At 41.4% G+C, this 23057-nt stretch overlaps 5 protein-coding genes and 1 long non-coding RNA gene across 17 annotated transcripts; 4 read left to right on the top strand and 2 right to left on the bottom strand.

Annotated features, from left to right (window-relative positions):
• Positions 1-1790: 1790 nt before the first annotated feature.
• LOC103976303 (brassinosteroid-responsive RING protein 1-like) lies at positions 1791-3594 on the bottom strand. 2 transcript variants are annotated; one of them, XM_009391502.3, is made up of 3 exons: positions 3471-3594; positions 2803-2935; positions 1791-2708 (listed from the first exon to the last, which is right to left on the bottom strand). In XM_009391502.3, exon 3 carries the CDS (start codon positions 2608-2610, stop codon positions 2119-2121), a length of 492 nt encoding a protein of 163 aa, XP_009389777.2. In that variant the 5' UTR covers positions 2611-2708; positions 2803-2935; positions 3471-3594; the 3' UTR covers positions 1791-2118. The 2 variants fall into 2 exon arrangements, with proteins under 2 accessions (XP_009389777.2, XP_064996013.1); XM_065139941.1 differs by having other exon boundaries at positions 1791-2935.
• LOC103975771 (MADS-box protein SOC1) lies at positions 3315-5374 on the top strand. 10 transcript variants are annotated; one of them, XR_010494550.1, is made up of 6 exons: positions 3315-3625; positions 3715-3903; positions 4035-4113; positions 4512-4565; positions 4808-4849; positions 5045-5374. XR_010494550.1 is itself a non-coding variant. In XM_065139936.1 (6 exons), the coding sequence occupies exons 1-5, from the start codon at positions 3330-3332 to the stop codon at positions 4815-4817; spliced, it is 636 nt and encodes a 211-aa protein (XP_064996008.1). In that variant the 5' UTR covers positions 3315-3329; the 3' UTR covers positions 4818-4849; positions 5045-5374. The 10 variants fall into 10 exon arrangements, 8 of the variants coding, with proteins under 8 accessions (XP_064996008.1, XP_064996010.1, XP_064996005.1 ...); XR_010494549.1 differs by having other exon boundaries at positions 4504-4565; positions 4674-4849; XM_065139936.1 differs by having other exon boundaries at positions 4504-4565.
• Positions 5375-6141: 767 nt separating this feature from the next.
• Positions 6142-10348, bottom strand: LOC103975772 (NAC domain-containing protein 96-like). 2 transcript variants are annotated; one of them, XM_065139931.1, is made up of 7 exons: positions 10016-10340; positions 9558-9838; positions 8904-9293; positions 8373-8724; positions 7816-8207; positions 7572-7666; positions 6142-6963 (listed from the first exon to the last, which is right to left on the bottom strand). In XM_065139931.1, exons 1-4 carry the CDS (start codon positions 10275-10277, stop codon positions 8401-8403), a joined length of 1257 nt encoding a protein of 418 aa, XP_064996003.1. In that variant the 5' UTR covers positions 10278-10340; the 3' UTR covers positions 6142-6963; positions 7572-7666; positions 7816-8207; positions 8373-8400. The 2 variants fall into 2 exon arrangements, with proteins under 2 accessions (XP_064996003.1, XP_064996004.1); XM_065139932.1 differs by having other exon boundaries at positions 6143-6963; positions 10085-10348.
• A 476-nt stretch (positions 10349-10824) lies between these two features.
• On the top strand, positions 10825-13614 carry LOC103975773 (uncharacterized). Its single transcript, XR_010494551.1, has 3 exons — positions 10825-11409; positions 13220-13303; positions 13377-13614. It is a non-coding gene; the product is annotated as an uncharacterized LOC103975773 (long non-coding RNA).
• Positions 13615-15083: 1469 nt separating this feature from the next.
• Positions 15084-16182, top strand: LOC103975776 (uncharacterized). Its single transcript, XM_009390852.3, has one exon. It carries the CDS (start codon positions 15388-15390, stop codon positions 15829-15831), a length of 444 nt encoding a protein of 147 aa, XP_009389127.2. The 5' UTR covers positions 15084-15387; the 3' UTR covers positions 15832-16182.
• Positions 16183-18847: 2665 nt separating this feature from the next.
• Positions 18848-22197, top strand: LOC135631163 (cyclin-dependent kinase inhibitor 5-like). The gene is made up of 3 exons (XM_065138620.1): positions 18848-19609; positions 21440-21640; positions 21785-22197. Exons 1-3 carry the CDS (start codon positions 19203-19205, stop codon positions 21852-21854), a joined length of 678 nt encoding a protein of 225 aa, XP_064994692.1. The 5' UTR covers positions 18848-19202; the 3' UTR covers positions 21855-22197.
• The last annotated feature ends 860 nt before the right edge of the window (positions 22198-23057 follow it).

The following is a 23057-nucleotide window of genomic DNA, read 5'->3' as shown; positions in this document are numbered from 1 at the left end:
CGTCCAAATTTGCAAGAGTAATCTAATTCTATGATGCTTTCTCCATCGAGATGAAAAGGAATCGTACGCAAGGTTTAGTAGCTGAGCTGCCTTTTTGATGCCACCATTCAATTATATAGCTTCTAAGCATAAACCAAATGCTTCGTATGTCTGCTATAAGACGCAACAAAATGCTTTGTGTTGACGAAATATTGTACCGAAGAAGAGAGGAGAAGAGAGAGTTGTGTTCTTGCTAGTTCAGCTGCAAAGAACAATGGGACATGATGCAATGTGAGAAGATGTCGAAAAGGATGGTTTCATGCGTGCGTTGACATAATAACATCACAATCAGGAGGGTTAATCGATAAAAATAGACAATTAAGAAGGATTGTCTCTAATTCAACTATTTGAATGTGCTAATTAACGTCAACATCAAGTTGCCTAAAGCTTCAAGTTTTGTCCTCTCGTAGATAGGTAATGTTGGATCAACCATTTCTTCTCTACCAAATCTACCAAACTAAAATAAGTGGATCACTAATCTTTGTCAACTTCTCTTTAATACTAGAGTTTAGTTCTATCAAGTGAAAAATAATAAATTATTATAATCAGCATATGCGTACGAGGGATCACGAGGAATTCTCCATTTTAGATGAACCTATATGGAAATCCCTTTCGAGGTATCATCCAAAAAACGTCAAAGTATAGGATAATGTTAGTACTTATAAAGCCTTGTTAAGTCTATACCTTAATCCATGTGAGACTAAATATATTTATTAGTGCCCCCAATAGGAGAGTCGAGACCTCATGGGCCCACCTTTTAACACTAATTGAAAGTGATTTTCGAAGCCAATGAGGTTCCTCCCATGTCAATTTTAATACAAATTTTAATTCTTGCTGACCTAAATATGTCAAACCTATAAAACTAAGTCGAGGGCGTTTTCGATCAATGTCTCTTCCACGATTAAGTCAATATTGGATTTAGACAATTTGGACAAGCTATTAAAAGAAATTTCTCAATGTGTGAAATGTACCATAGGAGTACCTTTCAAAGTGGGCTCTATCGATCGTTACTCCCAAAATCGACGATTATTACGGGATGCAATTATATATTGCTCTTCGGCCTAACTAGGAATGTGGCGTTGTGGGGCTCTAAATTTAGAACATGCATTGATGGGTCAGACTTAGTCGAGATACAAAAGTGTCGGCAATGTTAAAACTACGCTGCCCCATGTTGTCGACATGTCGATCATATGTCGCCTACATGGTGCCAAAGTGCCGGCTAGGACATAAATGTAACATCAATATTTATTTGAGATGTTTCTTTTTGAAAAAAAAATGAAAATATGTTCGGAAACCCAAAACTAAAATTTGAAATTATCATAAACATGGCAGATCAAGTCATTTTATTCGATAGTCAAGCTACTTCCGATAACTATAAGTGTCCCTAAAACAAGAAAAACAAAATCAATTCTATCCAAATACTTAATCTATTAAATTATGGATCAAATCTAATACATGTAGTTTAACTATTACTCCTTAGTTCTCTTTCCATCTTCATTTCTTACATGAATATTTTTTGTAAGAAAATATTCTTTAAATCTTACATAAGCATCTCTTACAAATAGTTTATTTGGCCAGACAAAATTAGTTCCTGTAGAACAGTCATGTTCTGTCACCAATTGCCTTTGTATTGGATTAGATGTCTGAGAAGAATAAGATGTGTTCAAGGAAATCAGTGTAATGTTGCATTGGTGGCTTTGTTGACAGATTGAATTGCACATTGAGATATGGAGTTGGTCCAAATTTGTGGATGATACTGTGGTAAAGAAGTTGTCTTCATAGAGAGTGATTGAAAGGTGACACTGCTCGACATAACCTCATCTGAAGCAGAGGTATTATGGTCTTTGGAGCTTCATGGAAGCAGAAGCATGGAGGAGTCCAAGAGCTGAGATGTTGAGTACTGATGAGTGTAAGAGAGGAAGGACTTGAAGAAGAAAGATTTAGCTACTTTAGATGAGGTCTCTTGAATCTTCATCTTGCTCAAACCAATAGCTTTCTTTAGATCAGTGACGTGAACTCCCCGTGTAGAGATCAGCAGAGCCAAAGTGCAGAGATCACGCTATTGTATGACGCCATTACCTAAAGATGAAGAGAAGAGTCGATCGACAAGCAGTCGTCGTCGTCGTCGTCGTCGTCGTAGTAAGAATCCGTGGCGGAGGCCCAGCGCATCTCCACCGGGACGAGTGGAGCCCGGCAGAGCGGGCAGGTGCTCTGGTCGTGCTCCACCCACCGGTCCAGGCAGCCACGGTGGAAGACGTGGCGGCAGTTGCTTAGCCGCCGCACCTCGTCCCCGTGCTCCAGCTCGCACAGGCACACCGCGCAACCGTCGTCGGCCTCCGGCAGTTCCTCGTACTTCACCACCGGAAGCGCCCCTCCGATGGTCAGCGTCGCCGACGCCGACTGTAACGGTTGGTTCCATCTGCTGCCGCGGCTAATGCTGCTGGAGTTGTCGGGCCAGGGGAGGACGTCGAAGACCAGGAAGAGGAGGCGTCGCAGGTGGCCCAGGAGCAAAGCTATGCGGAGGAGCGTTAATGGCACGATCAGCTCGGAGCAGCCCACCGGAAACCCCATGTCAACAAAGGACTGATAGCAGAACTCCTCCTCCTCCTCCTCCTCCTTTAATTGAGACTCTCGACTCGTGGAACACAATCTGCTCCCAGGAAGGGAGACTGCAAAGGGACAAGATCCAAGAATCATGCTTCGGCCACTTCAATCCATCATCTAGTCGTACTCACTACATGTAAGAAAAATACGAAGTCTCACCCTTCGTTTTGACTGCAGATTACACGAACGAAGCAAGTCCTCTTCTCTTTGCTTGTGGATAAAGATTGGCTCCCATGATCACAAGGGAGCTTTGATGGTTCCACAGTTGCCACCATAGTGGTTATTATTATGTCTACAACATGAATTGGCACCGTATTGATTATTATTTACCATAAAATTTAGATCAAGACATTACTGAATTAACATAATGAAGATTACAGTAGAAATATTCAGATAATTCTTGATCAAGTTACATGATCCAAACGTGAATCCTCCTCTGGTATCATCTAATTCTTGATCGTTTATCGATATCCAACTGTGATGCCAAAAGAATAGTTTGATTGAATTAGATATAGCTAAGTATGTCTAGATGGAGACAGGAAGGGGGTTCACATGAAAGTGATCCATGGGAAGTGGTGCTTGGCGGCCCAATTTGGCCAACGAAGACGCAAACAAGAAGAAATATTCGTGAAGAGTCCTCATGGATTCGCCGCTAGCCATGCCCGGCCTATGTGAGTCGGCAAACGATGGAGCAGAAGGGAAGAAAAAGGAGACCAATAGATAGAGAAGCCGCCGGCGCGGGGGGAGGAGGAGCCCCGCCGGTGGTTTTTGGTGAGGGGGGGGTGTTGAGGGAGGGGAAGAGAAGGAGGGATCGTACGGACGCGTACCTGCTGGCCGCCGGAGCATTTTCTCCCATCGCTGTCGTACGAGGCGCGGCAGTGGACCCCACCGTCTACAGGTGGCCAAAGACGTGCCTCCACCGCAGCGCAAACTGGGGCGGTTTCCATCTTTCTTTTAGGAAGGGACGAACCGGACAAGGAAGGTAAACGCCCAATCCCCAAACCAAATCCGGTGTTTTGCCGTTTGTGGTGATCCGCTCTCGACCCTTCCCGTGTCGTTCCGTGGCTGAAGGTGGAGGATGGTGAGGAGGAAGACGCAGCTGAGGCGGCTAGAGAACGCGACGAGCCGGCAGGTGACCTTCTCCAAGCGCCGCAACGGGCTACTGAAGAAGGCCTTCGAGCTCTCGGTGCTCTGCGACGCCGAGATCGCCCTCATCATCTTCTCCGCCCGCGGCAAGCTCTACGAGTTCGCCACCTCCAGGTCCTTCCCTTCCCCGCCCCCTCTTCCTTTCTCCATGATGTTGATCATTAGGGTTTCAACCGACCCCCTCTCTCTCTTTCATGTCGTGCATAATTGTGTATATGGTTCTAATATTATTTTTGTCACATCAGTATGCAAGAAATACTTGACCGTTACAGAGGACAAGCAAAAGAAAGGACCAGCGGCAGTGTCATAGAACATGATAAGCAGGTCTGCATTCCAACTCCATTTAAGGTTTTATTGCATGAAGGCACCTTAAGAGATCCTTAATTGCTCAATCCTGAAGCATTCATTCCGGTTCTTTAGCTGCTTCCCTTTCTCCCTCACTTGACCTCACAAGTAAGGGAAGAAAAACATGTTCTTGAAAGGTTGCGAAGATAAGGAGAGAAAAAAAGAATGTGAAGACATCAAATTCCTCTGTAAGGTCATTTTTTTCTTATAGTTGAGAGATTCATAAAGAAGAAGAAAAAAAGTTCAAAGGATCTTTGAATGGAATCTTGATAGGTTTTCCAATTTCAGAAAAAGAATAATAATAAAATGGTTTGTCTCATTACAAATATTTCTGTATAATGTCCTAAAATTTAATTTTTGTAATTGAAGCCATGTAGGTATGAAGCTGCAAATATGGTCAAGAAGATGGAGCATCTTGAATCCTCTATATGGTCAGTTTCAACCTTCTACTCATTCTCTATTTTTTTGTGTTAGTATAGTAACTTAAAACGCTTAAATTTTGCTGACTTTGGGGTTCTAAATCCAAAAATATGATGAAGGAAAATATTAGGTGAAAAATTAGAATCATGTTCTCTTGAAGAACTGCATGAATTGGAGGGCAAGTCACCGGGCAATTTACTGTCTACTTCTAATTGAAGACATTGATAAGCTAAAGTAGATGTGTTGTTTTCAGTACCAATTAGTAGAAGAGCAGCTTGCACAGCATCAAGAGAAGGTAGAACATCTCTCCAAACCCTGCCAAATAACATTTATGTTATCCTATGCAAGTATAATACAAATCTTTAACGTGAAAAGGTACATCAAATCAATCGATGTAAAAGTGATTCCATCTTATCCATCGTTAAGTAAATTAAGCATTTCCATGGTTTGACCTGAGATGATCATTTTTGATGTTTGAATTGCATGCAAGCTACAATATAAGCTACCATTTGCTGCTACCAAGGAAGTTGGCATACCCGGTCAACATACTGATGTCGAGACAGAGCTTTGCATTGGATGCCCCGGAAGATGAAGGAGAAACAGTGTGATTCCAATTTGATTGTGCACGTATATAATGCATCTATATGTTTGATGCTGCAGAATAAGTGGTCTTACAGTTCTCTAAGAGAGACATAGGTGTAGACATATGCCTTAGCTCAAGTTGGAATCAGTTCAAATAACACAAAAGGATGAGAATTATGTTGACTAAGATTTTTGTTGGACAGGTTTAAATCAGTCTTGCCTTTGTCTTTGGTTTTAAGACTAGTTTGTAGTTGCAAACAGAACTAATATGCCTATATGCACGTTTCGTTTTGAAGAATCTTGAACAATGGAAGAAGCTTGCCAAAATTATAAGATAAATGAACATGATTGTGATCCAATGTAGCTGGGAAAATAGCTGTAGCATGCAATGATAAGGAGCAGTATAAGAATATTACTTGGTGCTTGAGAATCAAAATTTCTGGATGTGCAAGCATTCGACCCCAAGCCAATCACATCACATTGAAGTTTCTCCAATCCTGTTCTATGTAATACAATTATGCTTCACATTATGAAACCTATGTTGAGAGTTCGACAAGAGATTTTAGATATGCCCAGTAAGAACCACTTCACTTTGTAATGATGAATAATTGCACGAGTATATAGTGGAATAATTATTCTCTTTTTTTTATTAAAATGGGTTTCTTATTAAAATATTAATTTATTAATAAAATTAAATATTAATTAGAATAATAAATTAATCATAAATTGAAATATTAAATTTTTACGTGTAAAATCTAATACGAGAAAAATCACGGGATCGTAGTCCACTTTAAATCTTCACTATCATCAATAATGATAATATGTTATAATAAATTTTATCTAAAATAATATTAATAACATAAATCTTGACTCAATAATAATATATCATCATTATCGTATATAAATTTCATCAAAGAAAAAAATTTAGATTTCACCAAATGAATATATAAAAAAAACATCTAAGAAAAGATAAATCGTAGATCGATACCGTTAGGATTGTAAAGTTTATTACAAAAATTCTTCACATAAAAAAAAATTTAAGTCAAAGTCGATGAAACTTAGCCGCCCAATTCTCACGCTGCGCGCGAATCTTTTTTTTTTTAATAATTGATTAGATTTAAGCTCAATGCCCTTATTATCCGGTACAATCCCACTTATGGGCCGGACTAAAAAAACAAAGCAAGTGGATCTGCCTGTTTCTGCCCTATCCATTCTAGACTATTAACATAACAGGTCTGGGAGGCGATACAACACCATGGTACAAGATGATACAACCATCAAATGTGCCATCACCATAAGGTAGTGTGCAGTGCAGGTGGTTAAAGTAAACCCATGCAGAATTATTAACTACTGTGTAGTAGAGCACACCTCGGAGAGTCGAGTGCTTCGACATCAGTACCAAGAAGCCACCTCTGATGTGTCTCTACAGAGTCTCTGCTTCTTTTCATTTGGTCAGATACCTTCATCCTTCACAGCCAGAAATAGCTTCAAAGTAGCTCCCTGGATGGGCTGCTGAACGCTCTGTTGCGGAGCTGTAAACTTTACATGTTCCAAGACTGAAAATTTTGCAAAGACCAAGAGTTGATTCTGTTCTCAGGAGCTCAGGCACCTGATTGTAATCCAAGGAATAATAAAAGAAGTACTGCTGATAGAATCAATGTGATTGTAATAGTCGAGTATGTCTAGCTCTAATTGCCATTGCATCCGTAGACTGGCTGCTGATTTTATCCTCATTCTTATGTCTCCATCTTGTTCTCAACATCAACTCGGGTTTGGAATCTTAGATCTCAGGAGAAGAGGACCTTATCTCAGTAGAATTTGTATTATCTGCATGAGAATCAACAGTGATCAGCAAAGTAGTTGATTGTGCCACAAATTCAGTCAGCTCAGTTATCATGTTCACATCACCTTGACCAACTCAAGATGAGTTATACCCAATATACCCTTGGAACTAATCAATTGCTCAGGAAGGTCATTTAAGGCTTGGTTCATAGGTCAGAGTGATACACATTCTCTGGAATAGTATTAGGAAAAATTTTGATGTGCAACACATGGAAAGAGGGTAATCTCAGAATGACCCCTAGAAATATCGAGATGAAATTTATCCCCCCTCGAAAACCAAAAACAGTCTATCTTTTTCAGGAATATACATATAATATATGTATGAAAGTTAGATACATGAAAATGACTGTTTGCTGTTTCTTTTCAATTTCTAAGGGGCATAAACTATTTGGACTATACCTGCCATTTTCAACATATGCAAGGGGCACAAATGGAACTTACACCCATACGGTTTCTAAGAATTAGGATAATGCAAAGCAAATAAAAAAGCAGAATATACTAAAATCGAGGCATATCCATCGTGAGCTCTAATAATCGGTAAAAACTTCAGTGATCAAAATATTCTAGTTTCAGCATGGTTTGCTGCTTATTACCACGAGAAGGGATGTCCTCAGTACTGATACTGGCAGTAAGATCAGAAGCTGATTTTTTTTCATCAAATTGGTGCTCCGAATGAATGTTTTCTAACCTGTAGACACTTTTCAAGGTTAGCCACTTCAGATTAAAGATTTCATTAGGCCAATATGATCAACAACAACAATTGTTATAATATTGACTTAAGATTCAACATTAGGTCAATGTTATCATTTCTGAAAATAACCAAATAAAGCTTCAAACCTCAGTCAGGGACCACTGTTTTGACCATATCATCAATCGTACTGCTTACTGCATGATCAGTTCTGGGGACAGAGCCATCGTGAATGAGCTTTTGTAAACGGGTTCCTTGACAAGCCTGGCTGTTCAATCAAGTTATCAGAGCCTGACAAATTCTTGCAAGCTTCGATATGGATTCCAGCTCTGTCAGAGTTACCCATATTGGTTTTTTCTTGATTCGTTGCAGCAGAGACCATTGAGCAAACATTTAGGCTCGAATTCTGATTGGAAAACACAGAAAACTGACTCATGTCTTGTCTCGTAGGAACAATATAACTGTTCTTCCGCAAAGAATTGCTTGAACAAATGGGCAGACTGTTGGTTCCTCCAGAAAACACCATGTTCCTCTAAGGTACCTAGCAAATAAGAAAAATTAGAATTTTACAACTTCTCTAACTAAAATTGCTTTATCATATATGTTCATGCAATTGAACATATTTTAGGAACTTGCAAAGGCAACAAAGAAAAGTCACAGAAATGGTGCTCCTAAAATATTTCCTTTTAAGAAAAGAAAATCTCACCTCAAAAACAGTAGCTTCAGTTTCTTTATCAGAGTGGTGAATCCCAGGGGGAATCATTCCTGGTCACACAGATCTGATTATCTGGTTCAAACTCAGTTAGGAAACCTCTTGGGGCATTTGATACCTCAGGGGAACATTCCTCTGGATCACAAAGCATTGCATTTAAAAACTCAGTGACAGAATCCTGTCCAATGTTGTCAAATTGACTAAGCTCCTGCAGACATTCATGATGAAGAGCATCAAATGAGTTCCCCGTAAAAGATAGTACCGTGGAACTCAGACGGTAATCATCAGGGCCAAGCGTGTCATACTCTGGGCCAAAGTATTGTGCTAAATAATCCAGAAAAGCATCCTGAATTCCATATACAAGAAAAAGACTGAGGAAAGTTTATATTCGCCTGACCGAAGTATAATTATAACGAATGGGTAATTTAGGATGGCAAAATTTCTCATCTTAAGCCATAATAAATTTAGAGATATATAGTCAAGTCTACAGATTAGGATGAACTGCTCATGTTCACAATAACTTACCTCAGATCCCAAAACAGTTCCATGATTAGCGGCATCCGAAACAATAGTGTCATTGCAATGAGACTCTTCTGGCTTTAAAGGATAGCTTCTCGTGATATCAGTCTTATCTGCTGCCAGCCCATTAACACCTGATGGTTGCACATTAGTTTTCAGAGGCAAAGGCTGTAAAATCTCTTGCAAATCAGATCCCAAATTTTTTTGGTTCAATGGTGTCACAACTTCCTCTGTAGCCTCTACTCCATGGAGTGTCTCTCCTGGTGAAGGTGTTGCTGGAGCAAACAAGCCACTACTCTCCATCTCATCAACATTTCTTTGGGTGAAATCATCATTATAAAAAATTGGGGTCTTCTCTTCAGGCTTCCTGAATAAACGACAGAGAACAAAGCCACCCTGCACAAGATTGAGAAGAACAGAATGTAACGAGAGTACAAGCATAAAAAGAATACAAAGATACCAGATAGAAATAGAGGTAGAGAATAAAAATTTCAAGAAACTAATAATTACATGAAAATTAACTTAGGAAACAAAATTCAGAAAGCAATCATAATTGTTGCTTATCAATGCAAGAAACTGTAATAGTGCAATAATACCTATCCCCACAACAAAAAGGGAAAAGTTGTAGATAAAACGAAAAGAAACAAAGAAGCTACTCACCTGCTCACCAGAGACAGACTCAGACTCAAGTGTGCGATACTCGTGCATGATCCAGTTAGTGCGAACGCCCTTGGGAGCACGGCCAAGGTGGAAGACAAGGGTCTTCTTCATGCCTATAATTGCAGGACAAGCTGACCCGGACTTGATCATCCGATCCTTCCCCGTGGGTTTCCAATACCCAGCCTCAGTAGCCCGGTTGGAACGGTTGCTGTTCGGATACTTCTTGTCCTTCGGTGCGAAGAAGAACCACTCCGAATCGACTGATTTGGTCAATGATTTATCTGCCCGGGCACAGGAACCACCACAGACAATCATCAAGAGTCCAACCTTTACACACAAAACAGAGTAGTGACGGCAGAGCGGAATCCGAAATCAAACATTGGGGACAAAACAGCAAGGAGACATCAAATTCCGAACAAATTTTCGAGTAAGAAAAACAGGGGAAACAGAACACGGACCACAGACGCAAACAAAGGTAAAGCTTCCGCAGCAAGACACGAATTGAGGGCGGGGGAATGGAAGATCACCGGGAAGATCACACGGCTCGTATTTGCAGACATCTATCTCGGGGATGACCTCGACCTCCGACTTGATCCTGCCGCTAATTTTGCCCTTGAGGTAGTGATTCACCAGCTCCACGTCCGTCGGACGGAACCGGAAGCCCAAGGGCAGCGATTTCGCGGAGAGAACGACCATCCCACCCCTCCAATCCTCTTCCATCCCTAGTCACCAGGCAAGTGCGACGGGTGCTTCTGTAGTACACGAATCCGATCATGTGGAGAGTAGAGAGGTAGGAGTGATCGAAATCTCCATAAAACGAAGGCGTTCTCATATGCGACCCGGCCACTAAGAATAAGACAATAATGCCCCTCCGTAGATCCAAATGCGTTTCGTGAATGGAGTGCAAAGGTGAGGACTGTTTAGTCTTTTCGCAAGTGCAAAACGAGGGTTCGCAGAAGGCGGGAAGGTGTGGACGCGTTGAGGAGCGCTTGCTGTCCGTTGGATGAAGATCGCACGGCAGATCTCCCCAGGTCTTGGGCTTTGCTTGCGCTCGAAGGACCTGTGGGAGACGAGTGCAACCCGATGCCACGCCCATCTTGTTACTAAACGAACGTCACCCTTGTTTCGTACCTACTTCATGATTGCTTGTTTACGTCCGCAAAAGCAGTGGGTCAATTGTCGAGTATTTTCCAAACGGGTATGAAATCAGGGCGGCAAGTTTGCTTCTCGTCTACCGTCACCCATTTGTCCACGCGTTCGTGATTGGGAGAGACGGAGGGAGTCCTATCCGTAAGACTCAGTATTCCGACTCATCCAACGCGTGCAGGCGATCGCCCAACCCTCGCAAACGCCGTCACAACCCTAACGTGAAGTTTCGATCGTAATTGTGCCGGCTGCTACGCCCCCACCGGAGAAGAGAGCGCCGACACCGAGATGGGCCGCGTCCGGACGGAGACGGTGGAGAAGTCCTCCCGCCAGTTGATCGAGCGGCACTACTCGCTCATCGCCATCGACTTCCACACCAACTAGAAGATCCTCGAGGAGATCCCTTCATCCCGTCGAAGCGATGCCGCAACAAGATCGCCGGGTTCAGCGCCCGCCTCACGCGCCGGATTCAGCGTGGCCCTGTCCGCGGCATCTCCCTCAAGCTCCAGCAGGAGGAGCGCGAGCGCCGGATTGACTTCAACCCCGACGAGTCCGCCATCAGGGTCGAATAAATCGAGGTCGACAAGGAGACCTTCGACATGCTCGCCCCCCTCGTCAAGGTCGACCTCCCCGACGTCGAGAAGCAGGCCAACGCCCTCGCCCTGGCGGTGGCTATGGTCGCAGGTTCCGAGATTGCTGTGTCTCTGTGAGCTCCCTCGTTCTTCTCCTTTGCTTTGATTTGGATATTAGAATGTTGGAATTTTTTAGTGAAATAGTTTGATTGTAGCTTCATGTGCTCTGTTTAATCCCTTGCTAGACTTGGATGTGGCATTTAACTTGGAATATTAAATATCTGGTAATCTTCGAAGCTCTACATTTTGCTGAGCAATTCTTATCTTCGTCCTAGCGAATTATATTGGTGTTGTTCATACTAGTCATATATATTGCATTTAAGATAAATTTGTACCTTACTCTGAGACAATGAAAGAGATAGGCAAATAGTGAACCTTGCGGAAAATCTTGATTCTTTCATGTGTTGAATTTGTGTAGAACTTTTACTTTGTAAATTCCATGGATTTGCACAGAAATGTCATTGCAACAACAAAAATTACATGTTTAAACCTGCTTTGTGGCGCTCCTCATTTTGCTGTTCGATTTACCTCATGCACAAATGCAATGTTTTCATCTGAATTCACACTAAACACCTTAGTGTGACTTGCGGAACGTAATTTCTCTTTATTAATATAGCAGGCATCAACTTACAAGAATTATTACTTGTACTTGGTGCTAAGGCTATTACCTATTAGCATTCAAAGTATTGCTTCATAATCATTTTGCTCATCAGCCATACTTCTTACCACTCCAAACCTTCTTTGGTGCTTCCCTTGCTCTTATCTTCTTCTCTTTTCTTGTCCTTCTTGTTATTCTCTTTCTTCTTCTCATACCTCTCTTGATCATCACCATCGCCAAGCTTCTCAACATACTCTGATATGACCACATGAATGCCGGGGTCCTCAGCCGTGCAGCTCCCACGAAGAAGAAATGAGTTGTTCACAGCCTGATAGTTGTTATTGGTGTAGGTGCATATGATGTCGTCGTCATCATACATCATGCCATCGGTGTCCATCAGTTGATCCATGTTTGCCTTCATGGTTGCGCCCTTGTTGTCACCGGCTAGTGTGATGATCCTGAAGCCATGGTCGGCATCACCAGCCTCATGGCTCTTCATGCTAGAGTGTTGCATGCAACTGCTGGTGCTTACCGTTACTACTGTTGGCGGCAAGCACAATGATTAACTTGGTTGGCTGTGGAAGGAAATAAGCAAAGAGGTGAGTCATTTTATAGAGGTTTGTAGGAATGGGAAGAGTTCTTATCTTGGAGCAAGTATCATAGGATCGCATTGTGCCCAAGGAATGAACTAAAAGATTCCAGACATATGAGTAGGGGAAAAGAAAATTTTGGATTGGTGCATGCAAGACATCTTTTAGTTTCTTAAATTCTTGAGTTTACTTGCCACTGAAGTGACTCAATTTTTAGGTGGTCACATGGGCCAAACATTTGAAATAATAGTGAATAGAAAGAGGCTTGTAGAGGTGAGTCCTTTTTATAGAGTTATGTAGGAATGGAAAGTGTTCTTAGCTTAAGATAGGTATTATAGGATCGCATTGTCCCCAAGGAATGAACTAATAGATTCCAAACGTGTGGGGGAAAAGAGATTTTTGATTGATACATGTAGGACATCTTTTATTTTCTTAAAATCTTGGGTTTACTTGTAGCTAAAGTGACTCAATCTCAAGGTGGTCACATGAGCCAAACATTTGAAGTAATAGTGAAGTAATTAGATGATTTGCTAGTAACAAATAGACAAATCCTTTTGAAGTAATGTATCTCTTCCTAACAAAAAGGCCAATGATTAAGCTTAATTTGCATAAGCATGTATGTGCTTTAGTTTGTAGAGATGCTTTACAAAATCATCATAACTTGAGACATTGACACATAAAAGCTCTAACTTGCAGATTGACTTATAGGTATAGCAAATCATGATCAATACTTTGTCGTGAGGTGTGGAGAGGAGGAGAGCTTGTTTTACGGTTTTTAAGGTACAAAAATGCTTCGCATTGTTATCACTTGAGAATGTAAAGATCATGCTAATCATTTAACAATCTCTTGTAGAGGATCTTCTTGGTGAAACAATGGTCAAGGTATCTGAAGCTTGTCTTCATCGAAAGACACCCTTGTTCATTAGAAATGTTGAAGTTTGTGATGAACGATAGAACTTAAGAAAACAAGTTTGTAAATACCTGTGGTTATTCCATGCTTTGATACTTCTGTTAATCAAAATCATTCAAGGAACTGCCCTGTTTTATTTTGGTTATTATTGAACGAGAAAAGCCACAATATACTTTTGTTACACCGATAACCTTGTCTGCATTGCATCGAGAATCCATCAAATGGCAAGGGGTTTGGGAAATCTTCATTGGAGTGACCAGAGAGATACAACGTGCAAAGAGAAAGACACAAGATCTGGACAAGGCAATGTTTCCATTCACCAACCATGATTTTTTTGTGGTTTATTTGTTTTGGGTTTTTTTTTCTGTTTTAATAATTTGTTGCTCTCTTATCTAGTGAACTTTCATTATACCTTTTTTTTTGGGAAAAAACATTATTTGATTTCCTTCTTGTTCTTCATGTCAAATGATAAAACCTTATGAAGGTTTTTCATCTCCCTTAATTGATTTCTGAAGCATAATTTTAGTGAATTTTCATTGTACAATTTTTTGGAAAAAAAATGATTTGATTTCCTTCTTGTTCTTTATGTCAAATGAGATAACCTTATGAAGGTTTTTCATCTTCCTTGATTGATTTCTGATTTGATTTCCTTCTTGTTCTTCATGTCACATGAGAAAACCTTATGAAGGTTTGTCATCTCCCCTTAATTGGTTTCTGAAGCATAATTTTGGGATGACTGCCTTAAACCACAGTAAACTTATCATGCTATATGACATTCTGAAATTAATGAGCTGATGTGATTAATCTCATGGCATCTGTTATCTGATAGATTTATGGATGTCCTGCTTTTTTGGAGGGTGATCTTGTCAATTCATTGCCACGGTTGGCGGTGGTGCCACCGCTCGCCAAGCACCTATCTGCCCGTCTCCGTCACCCGCCTCACCCAAACGCGGTATCGTCATCTGACTCGTGGATCTCCCATGATCGTTGATCTCTAAGCCCATCGCCATCATCGCGCGTGAGCTCTCCGCCCTCTAGACGCTCGTTTCTCCCCCTACCACGTGCCCCGTTCGATCTTTCAGTCCTAAATGACCGTATTAACCCTCTTCGAATACTTTATTTCTTCATGTGCCCCTGCGCACTTTTATGCGTGGGAAGTCGACCTCGTCAACCCTGCGGGTCCCATCGGTTCTTTCAAACCAGCTCCTCCATTCTCATACGGGTACGTTGGGGGGTAAGTCAAAGCCGGGGAACAATAGAAGATTCCTTATTTTGTCCTCCAATGGCTGCCACACCGAGTTGGGGTTTGTTTTTCTCTTGGTACGTAGTTGCCCCTGCATGTCATGCTTAATTACGACGAACTCCCTCTGCCCCCTCGACCGCCGATTCACACCTGTTAATGGTTCTGGAAGACCCGTTCCGAACCAAATTAAGTCCAATCGAAGGGTGATTTGATGGGATTTCAGAGTGAGAAGCTGTAGGATCGAACGGTGTCGATCTCAAGTCATAGGAGCAAACAAATCACCGAGTTCAATTGGCAGGACAGGTCGGTCATTTCGACGAGACCGACGATGGCAGGCTCGTATTTGTCTCAAGTTCCAGGGCGCATTCATTATTTGATCTCTATTATATACATCCCCCGACCTCACCAGGGCTTCTCTTCTCCCTTCAAATCATCTTCTTCATCCTCCTGCGTTTCCCTATCTCCTTTCGCGCTTCCTTTGCTTGGCCCCCCTCCGCCGCGCCACGGCCGCCGCTCGCCGTTATACCGGCGTGGTTCGCCGGATTCCTGGGGTCACGTAACGTCCCCGCTGTGGATCTTATCCTTTTGTTCTTCTTTTACCGTTTTGCCCCTCACCTCTTTTTTTTTCCTTTTAATCTGATCCCTCTCCGGCCTTCTTTTTGTTCGCTTGCGGATTCGATGCCATCTTGCTGACGTGGCGAAACTGAAATCATGTCGACTCACGTGCGGCCGGGAGAGGCAGCAGCTGGCGCGTTGAGGAAGCGGAAGGATCGGGAACCGTCCGACTCCCCTCGGGCGCGGTCCCCCGCTGGGCCGGATCCGGTTCAGCCCGCGCTGGCCCGCGACAACCGGCTCTTGGCCGGGTGCCTGGCGCACGAGTTCCTCACCAAAGGAACCCTCTTCGGGAAACGGTGGGAGCCGAACGGGTCCGAGCCGGATAACAACATGGCTAACGTGGTCCGCCCTGGTTCAGCGGATGGCGACACGGACAAGGAGAGGGCGAACCCGGTTCGATCGGGGAGCACGACCGCGGAGCCAGCGCGGTCCAAGCCGCCCATCGCGTACGCGGAGGTGTCGTACCTGCTTAAGGCGGACGGGGCCCGCATTCCGGGCGTGGTCAATCCCACCCAACTCGCCCGCTGGCTCCAGATGTAAGGTGGCGTGACCCGCGTGGCAGCGCACGCAGCTGTTGCCACTGCATGCATGAGGCTGGAAGAGTCGGTGAGTGATGCTGGAGGTGATGAATCTGATCACAAAAAGGAAGGCGTGCAAATGATTCTTCTTCTGCATGTGTTTTCTCCTTTCAATTTTTAGCCTCATGGATGTTTTCCGAGTCAACAGTAAGGATTTGGCGTTTTTTTTTGGTTTAGGTTCTTCTCGTTGAGCTGCTGTTCTCTGCTGAAAGAAGTGTTCTTGAGTGACACTGAATGAATACGAGTTTGCAAGCCAAACGTTATATCTGGCTGTTCAAGAAGAACAAGTAGTGATCTCATGATCTGTGTTGTATGGCTTTATAGTGTTCTTTCTTGTTTGGGATGAACCCATCTTTCATCCAAAAAAATGCTTATATTTGGTGGCTGAACATGTGAAATATGAAATCTCCATGTAGCTTACAACAAATGAAACTACAAATTTCACTGCCAAAACCTCTTTGTTAACATTTACTTTCTCCAACAAAAGTGATCTCAATCTTAAAAATTTACTATTGGTTTTGTGTTTTTTGGAACAAAATTGCATTGTCTGTGATTGAAAATGCGTTGGCCTCATCAATTACTTTCTTTTCCTTTAATCAGCTAAGTATTATCCATCGTTAAACAGCCGACACATATTGATGGATAATGTTTGGCCACGATTCAGATCAATGCAATTAGATCAACTATCATTATCATGATAATGATGTGGTGAAGTGTACTTGAACTGTCATAGTACTATTTTTTCTAAAAAAATAATTTATTAGGGAAAAAAGCTCGTCCTTTTTTGCTTAAAGTGCAAACAAGTGAACTCGAATGTAATGTAAAAGATAATGATGCAAGCCAAAGATCAAAAAGTGTTGCTTGATTCTTGCAAATCTAATGGCATAGTATTACAATAAGATTAGTTGAATTATCACTTTTCTAAGAAACTTGATCGATCTGAGAGAGTACAATCTAATGTATGTTCATTTCCTAGAGATGCATGGCCTCCACTCTCTCTCTCTCTCTCTCTCTCTCTCTCTCACTCATTCACTCTCACAGTGGAATGCGACATAAAGGGGAAAAAAAGGGGTCAACTTTGATGGGCAATTGTTGATTTCATGATAGATTTGAAACTGAAAGATCCTATCTTGAGACATCCATTAATCACTCGGTCTTGGTGAGAATTGATTCGAATGGACTTAGATGAGTCTGCTGTCAAGAGCTCATATTTAAGTGTTTTAGATCAATATTTTAATTCAAATAAATTAATGAGTAAGTTATCCCATGAGATCGGATCATGACGTATCCATTCCATTATGCAACACAAACAAGCATGATATGAAATCCTAATCAAATAGTATTCTATTCATCAAACAAGTAATTGTGGTGTCTCAAATCATATCTGAAGCAACAAGTCTTCATGGCCACAAGTGGTAATATGCATTAACTTGGAAGACCTCTAAAGCAACCTTCCTTTGTCACGTATGTTTCTAGGCTAAATGAGAACCCCCTTTCTTTAATGGTCACCAACAATACATTAACTTGGAAGGCCTCTAACTATTTGATCACCTTTGTAAACTATAAAATGGTTTCTCTTGTTTAAGATCTTCATGAATATAACTAGTCAAATGGATGATATATATATATATATATATATATATATATATATATATATATATATATATATATATATATATATATAATGTTTTTGTTGATCAACTCCTCTTCCATCTACTCTCTTCTGCTATGAGAGTAGGAAGACTCCTTTTTGAACATTAGTTTCTGATTCTATACCTTTTGTGTCATAGTCTTGTTGATTCTTGCTGCTCTCTCTCTCTCTCTCTCTCTCTTCATATTTTCACTTTTTCTTTGAAGGGAGTTTTGTTTTTTTTATTTCTTTATGATTGATGATTGATGGAACACTCAGATTGTGCAGGACTATAATCTACCAAATAGATCATGTTGGCTCTCAGACATAATCTTGATCTAAATTTGAGTTTGAGTGGTTGCTGGAATTCTGGTCACCATATCTTAAACTTGACCTATTAAAGAGATCAGCGGAGTTAATATTGTAATGACATGAGCTCTTTGACTTCATCCACTGCAAAAAGAGAGATAGATCATGACAGGATCCAGTGAGGTAAGACCAAACCTAAGTTACAAGGTAGTAAAATCCCCATGTACTTATCATGTAGAGCAAACATAGGATTCCTTTCTAAGGACACCTCTGGATGGTCTGTCTGTAGGAGTCGTTGAAAAGCTCACAGTGCAATGTTTCAGAATCTCCAAAAACATAAAGAAAGAGAGAGAGAGAGAGACGTGATGAGATTTGTACAAAATAAGGTTGTGGCAGACCCATCTTGTCATGGCTGGCCATTTTAATGTCTCAATCCAATCACCTGTGAGCAATATAAAAGGAGAAGATTTGACCAGTAGACTGTTGGTGTTCATCTTACAAGACAGATGACAGCAATTCTTGATGACACCACCTTTGGGAAACTTGATCTCCTCATTTCAGAAGCCAAAAATGATTGGAAAACTGAAGGCACGGAAAGGAAATGTCGAAGTCTACTCAGTAAAGCTGAGAAGAAAAGATGCAATGACCTTTGTAGTCTGCACTCTGCACTCTCTTCAAGATCTATTCTTGGACTTTGATGCAATCCATCCTTGCCATGCTAAACTTTTTTAGATGCCAAGAAGCAATATATATATATATATTCTCTGACATGTGATAGAATTGAGCCACACACACACACACAGTACTGAAGTGGTGGTGGCAAGTTCAGATTCCCGGTGGATCTCTCTGAAGTCTCTCCCACACTACTTGTTTGGATAAACCAGCTGAGACAACCGAACCGCAAACTCTTCTGCACTCATTTGCACCGAGGACTTCTGAGGTCATCTTCCCGACACCTGGCCATTTCGGAAGAGCATCCAATGACTTGGAGACGGAGCCATTCACTGTTCCTGCTTTTGGTTCTGGAGATTGAGCGGTGAGAAGAGACGACGAGAGGTCAATGTGTCCTGAGAAGTTATCACGCCAAAGCTTAGTGCTGAGCTACAGTTTGGGCAAATGTGTCATGAGAAGAGAAAAAAATCATTTTTTACATAGACAATGCATTGAAGTGTAACCCCAAAGCCTCTCTCTCTCTCTCTCTCTCTCTCTCGCTCACTCTCCTGTGTTGGCTTTCCTTTCTTTTTCTTTGATAAAGATTGTCTCTTTCCTCCCACGCGCTCTCCACAATCTCGCCTTTTTGAGGTCGCTTTTCCTTTTCTTCAACCATTTCTCACTCTTTGCGTTCGTGGGTGTAAAAGACGAGAGCTTTCACGGGTGACGGAAAGGGCTGGAAGATGGGGAAGTATACGAGGAAAGCTAGGGTCACCGGCGAGGTCGCGGTCATGGAGGTCTCCCGCCACCAATCCACGGACGGCGTCCGCACCCGCGCCCGGACCCTCGCCGCTGCCGCCGCCGCATCGGACTCCTCCCTCGCCTACCTTGAGCTCCGGAGCCGCCGCCTCGAGAAGCCCGCGCCTCTGGCTCCGACCTCCAAGCCTGGTAAGGACGCCTGCAAGGAGGCCCCCAAAGTGAGTGCCGAACCTGGGGTTAGCTCGACGGATTCGGGGTCGGTCGGGTCCGCCCGGACCAGGAGGTGTTCGGACAAGGATGAGGATGTCGCGGACACGACGGCGGTGGATGCGGCTCCGGACGTGGAGGTATCGTTCGGAGAGAACGTGGTTGATGTTGAAGCGAAGGAAAGGTGTGATTTTGCTTCGAAACTGCAGCAAAAAATTAGGCTTTGTTAGCTAGGGTTTCTGAAATCAGGCTTTTTCTTGGCTAGGATCGTGTTATAGGCTGTAGATCTTTATTCTTCTTTCTCTTCTCTTCTTCTTTCCTTTGGCTTTTCTGTGGGGTTTGCAGTGGATACTTGCACCACTGCGTTGCAAAAAGGAATGACTTCCAAAGTGACATACTGCTCGATGTATCTGCTTATTTTAGTTTCTTTTGATTCTTTGTTCTACGTATTGCATGACCCAATAGTCTGATACTTTGCAGACTCAAAAAGAACTTCTTCTCCTCGAAATCTTTTTTTTTCTTTCGGAAGTTAGGACAAGTAAGTTTCTTGTGTGAATATGGATGAAGACCCCTATTTCCTGTTGGGCTTTTGCGACACATTTTTATCTCACCTGCAGGTGTTGTTGTCTATGTTTTGATTGTCCTATTCTTTCTTCTTGGACAAGTTTTTCCTCCACTCAACCTTATTAAGCTTTTTGTATGATTTTGATGCTTGGTGGACTTTGAGTATGTCCAAGATCATGTTTTCTTTCTTTCTAGGATTTGTTTTTCTTTTTTTCTTTTTTTTACTTTCTTTTTGTTGTCCAAAGGAAATCTTCTCAAAGTCTATCTAATTTGTCTTTGCTATCTATTTGATTCTGATGAAACTTTGGTGCTGTTGGGACTTATGTCTTTGAACATCTTGCAGTTGTCTATTCCTCCCACTGTAGAAATCTAAATAGGCTTTGAACTTCTTGCACTTGGTTGGTTGTTCTGGAACATGGGGACTACACACTTTATGACTCTGAAGAAGTGCCATTTTTAGTCATGATTGATTATTACCTGTTGGAATGTGATAACTGGTCTACTTTGTGTTGATGGGATCTCCTTGTATGATCAGTCATCCCTGCAAGTGGAACTTCTATATTTGAAATGGCCTGGAACTTCTTCTTCTTCTTCTTCTTCTTCTTCTTCTTCTTCTTAACTGGCCTATTTTGTGCTGGAGGGATCTCCTTGTATGATCAGTCATCCCTGCAAGTGGAGCTTTTATATTTGTATGATCTTCTTGTTCTTCTTCTCCTTTGTATGATCAGTCATCCTTGTATTGATCAGTCATCCCTGCAAGTGGAACTTATATATTTGAAATGGTCTGGAACTTCTTCTTGTGTGTGTGTGTGTGTGTGAGAGAGAGAGAGAGAGAGTCCAAGCTGTCCTCTGAAGCCATTAAATTATAACAATATAGTATGTCATATAAGTTTTGGGATGTTTTATTGCTTTTCATGGATGACATTGGGAAACCCCTATGTTTCATATTCATTTCCTTTCATTACAAATTCTTAGTACTTGGCTGCCTGCATCCACCACCAGGATTATTTCCAATTTATTCAACCCCTCTGTATGGTTGTTTAATATGATAGTGACATACTTGTTTGAATTTTTTCGCTTATTTGGATAAAACTTTGAAATACTTTGTAGTTCATTCCATTTTAGGCTTGATGATTCTTACTGCTTTCTCTAGTTGAAATTGCTTAAATACATATAGGTTTTTCTTGCAACGTTCTTGTCTGGACTAATCCATTGAAACTTTAGCTTGGCGCATTCTTAACTTGTTTGGAATACTGGAATTAATTAGTTTGGACTTGTTGTCTGACAAAATGCATTTCGGTGTAAAACATCTGATAGTGCTTTTGTTTTTCATTTTCAAGATTCTTGTGCATTTGTTAGTGTTTATACTAATATAAATATTAATGTTTTTTATTTTTGTTGAAGTTTTTCAAGACTGCTATGATCTTAATGTGCTTTCAGATGGTTACAGATTTGTCAGGGAGACCACGCCTTGCAGTTTGATAAGGAATTCAGAGACGATAGATACTCCGCGTTCTATGACCAGACCTACTAACTCATCTGCCACTAACCAAAGAAGGCACGCTCTCTGCCATAACATCCCTACCTCACAGGACATTGAAGAGTTCTTTGCTAACACAGAGCAGCTCCAGCAGCAAAATTTTCAAGAACAGTATGCATTCCTTGATTCTCCTTGTTTGATTTAGTAGCCTCATTCTTTTTTATGTTTGTCTGTCAAATGCTGCATCTGATGGCTTCTATCGTTATTTGCTATAGTCTATCGTATTTGTTTTTATTGTCTTGATCATTTTATTAGGTACAACTTTGATTTCGTTAACGAGTGCCCGCTCCCTGGTCGGTATGAATGGGTGAAACCTGACATCTAGGTTGCAGATCATCATTTGGCCCTGCTTATTTTCCTGAAACTTCTCTGATGATATCTTTCAAATCAAGCAGAGGCAATGGTGGTGTCGAGTTGCTGTTCTTTCTTCTGTTGTAAATCCAAATACCCGAAAGATAAGTTCCATCTTACGGTATGTATCATATGGTGCTGATGAACTATACCTAGAAATGAAGTGCAAAGTCAGTAGACTATTGTAAAAGGCTTTTACAGCGACAAACAAGTCATATCTTTACAATTTCCTTCATGTTAGAAACAGTTACACCCTTCGGATGAACCCGAAAAACCTTATGATGAAATGAAAATGATCCTAAAGTCGTCGTTCTTTATCTTCGAGAGGCATCTCCATCATACAACATCTTTTCTTGTTGCTACTTAGATGAATGGCATTTCAGGTTGATTATAATTCTCAATGTGGTGCTTGCTCTTATAACTTGGGAGATGATTGTGTCCTGTATAAGATATTGTACTCCGGTTTATGGATATGTAGATTCCAAGAGCATCCATTGGGACTGTGTTAAAGGAAAAGGTTTGAAAGGTGGAGCGACAAAAGCCGATGGGTCTTTGGAATTTTTTTTGCTCCGAGAGTATTTTGTTGGACTTCGTTTTCAGACCGATCGATGTTCGATTCTTGAAGTATGCTACTGTTTCATTTGAGATGCTCTTTTTTCTCTCTTTTTCAAGTAATCCATCTGAGCAGTTCTCATATGTTTCTTTCAGCAGATATTTCCAAAGGAATATATATCAGATTCAATTTCTTGATTTGAAGTCAGGCATAGACTGTGAGACCCCCAAAATTGATCTATTCTCTCACATGTGGTGGCTTAATACTTCAGTCAAATATTACAATATGTTGGAACTTTGTTCCTTCTTCTGCAAGCAGAGCATTTCATCTTTCACAGTTTCCATCTTCAGAAGCCTTCTTCTCCCATTGCAGCAAAATTTGCAAGGCAATTTTAGACACTGACATCAATCATGAGATAGTCACCTTAAAACTGGATTCCATCCTCATATCAAGTCCTTCCATTTGATATTAGCACTCTCATCACTGATACTAATCAATTAACCATGCATCTGTAACTTCTATATCATCAGTTATCCATTTGCTGATTATCTTTAAGAACAACTTTTAATCTCCATTAAGTGAATTTGATACCTCATTGGACTATTTTAAAAATTTTAAAAATTA

This window comes from Musa acuminata, chromosome BXJ3-2 (assembly GCF_036884655.1).
Source record: "Musa acuminata AAA Group cultivar baxijiao chromosome BXJ3-2, Cavendish_Baxijiao_AAA, whole genome shotgun sequence".
Classification (NCBI taxonomy): Eukaryota; Viridiplantae; Streptophyta; class Magnoliopsida; order Zingiberales; family Musaceae; genus Musa; species Musa acuminata.
This window is presented reverse-complemented; position numbering and strand designations above follow the sequence as displayed.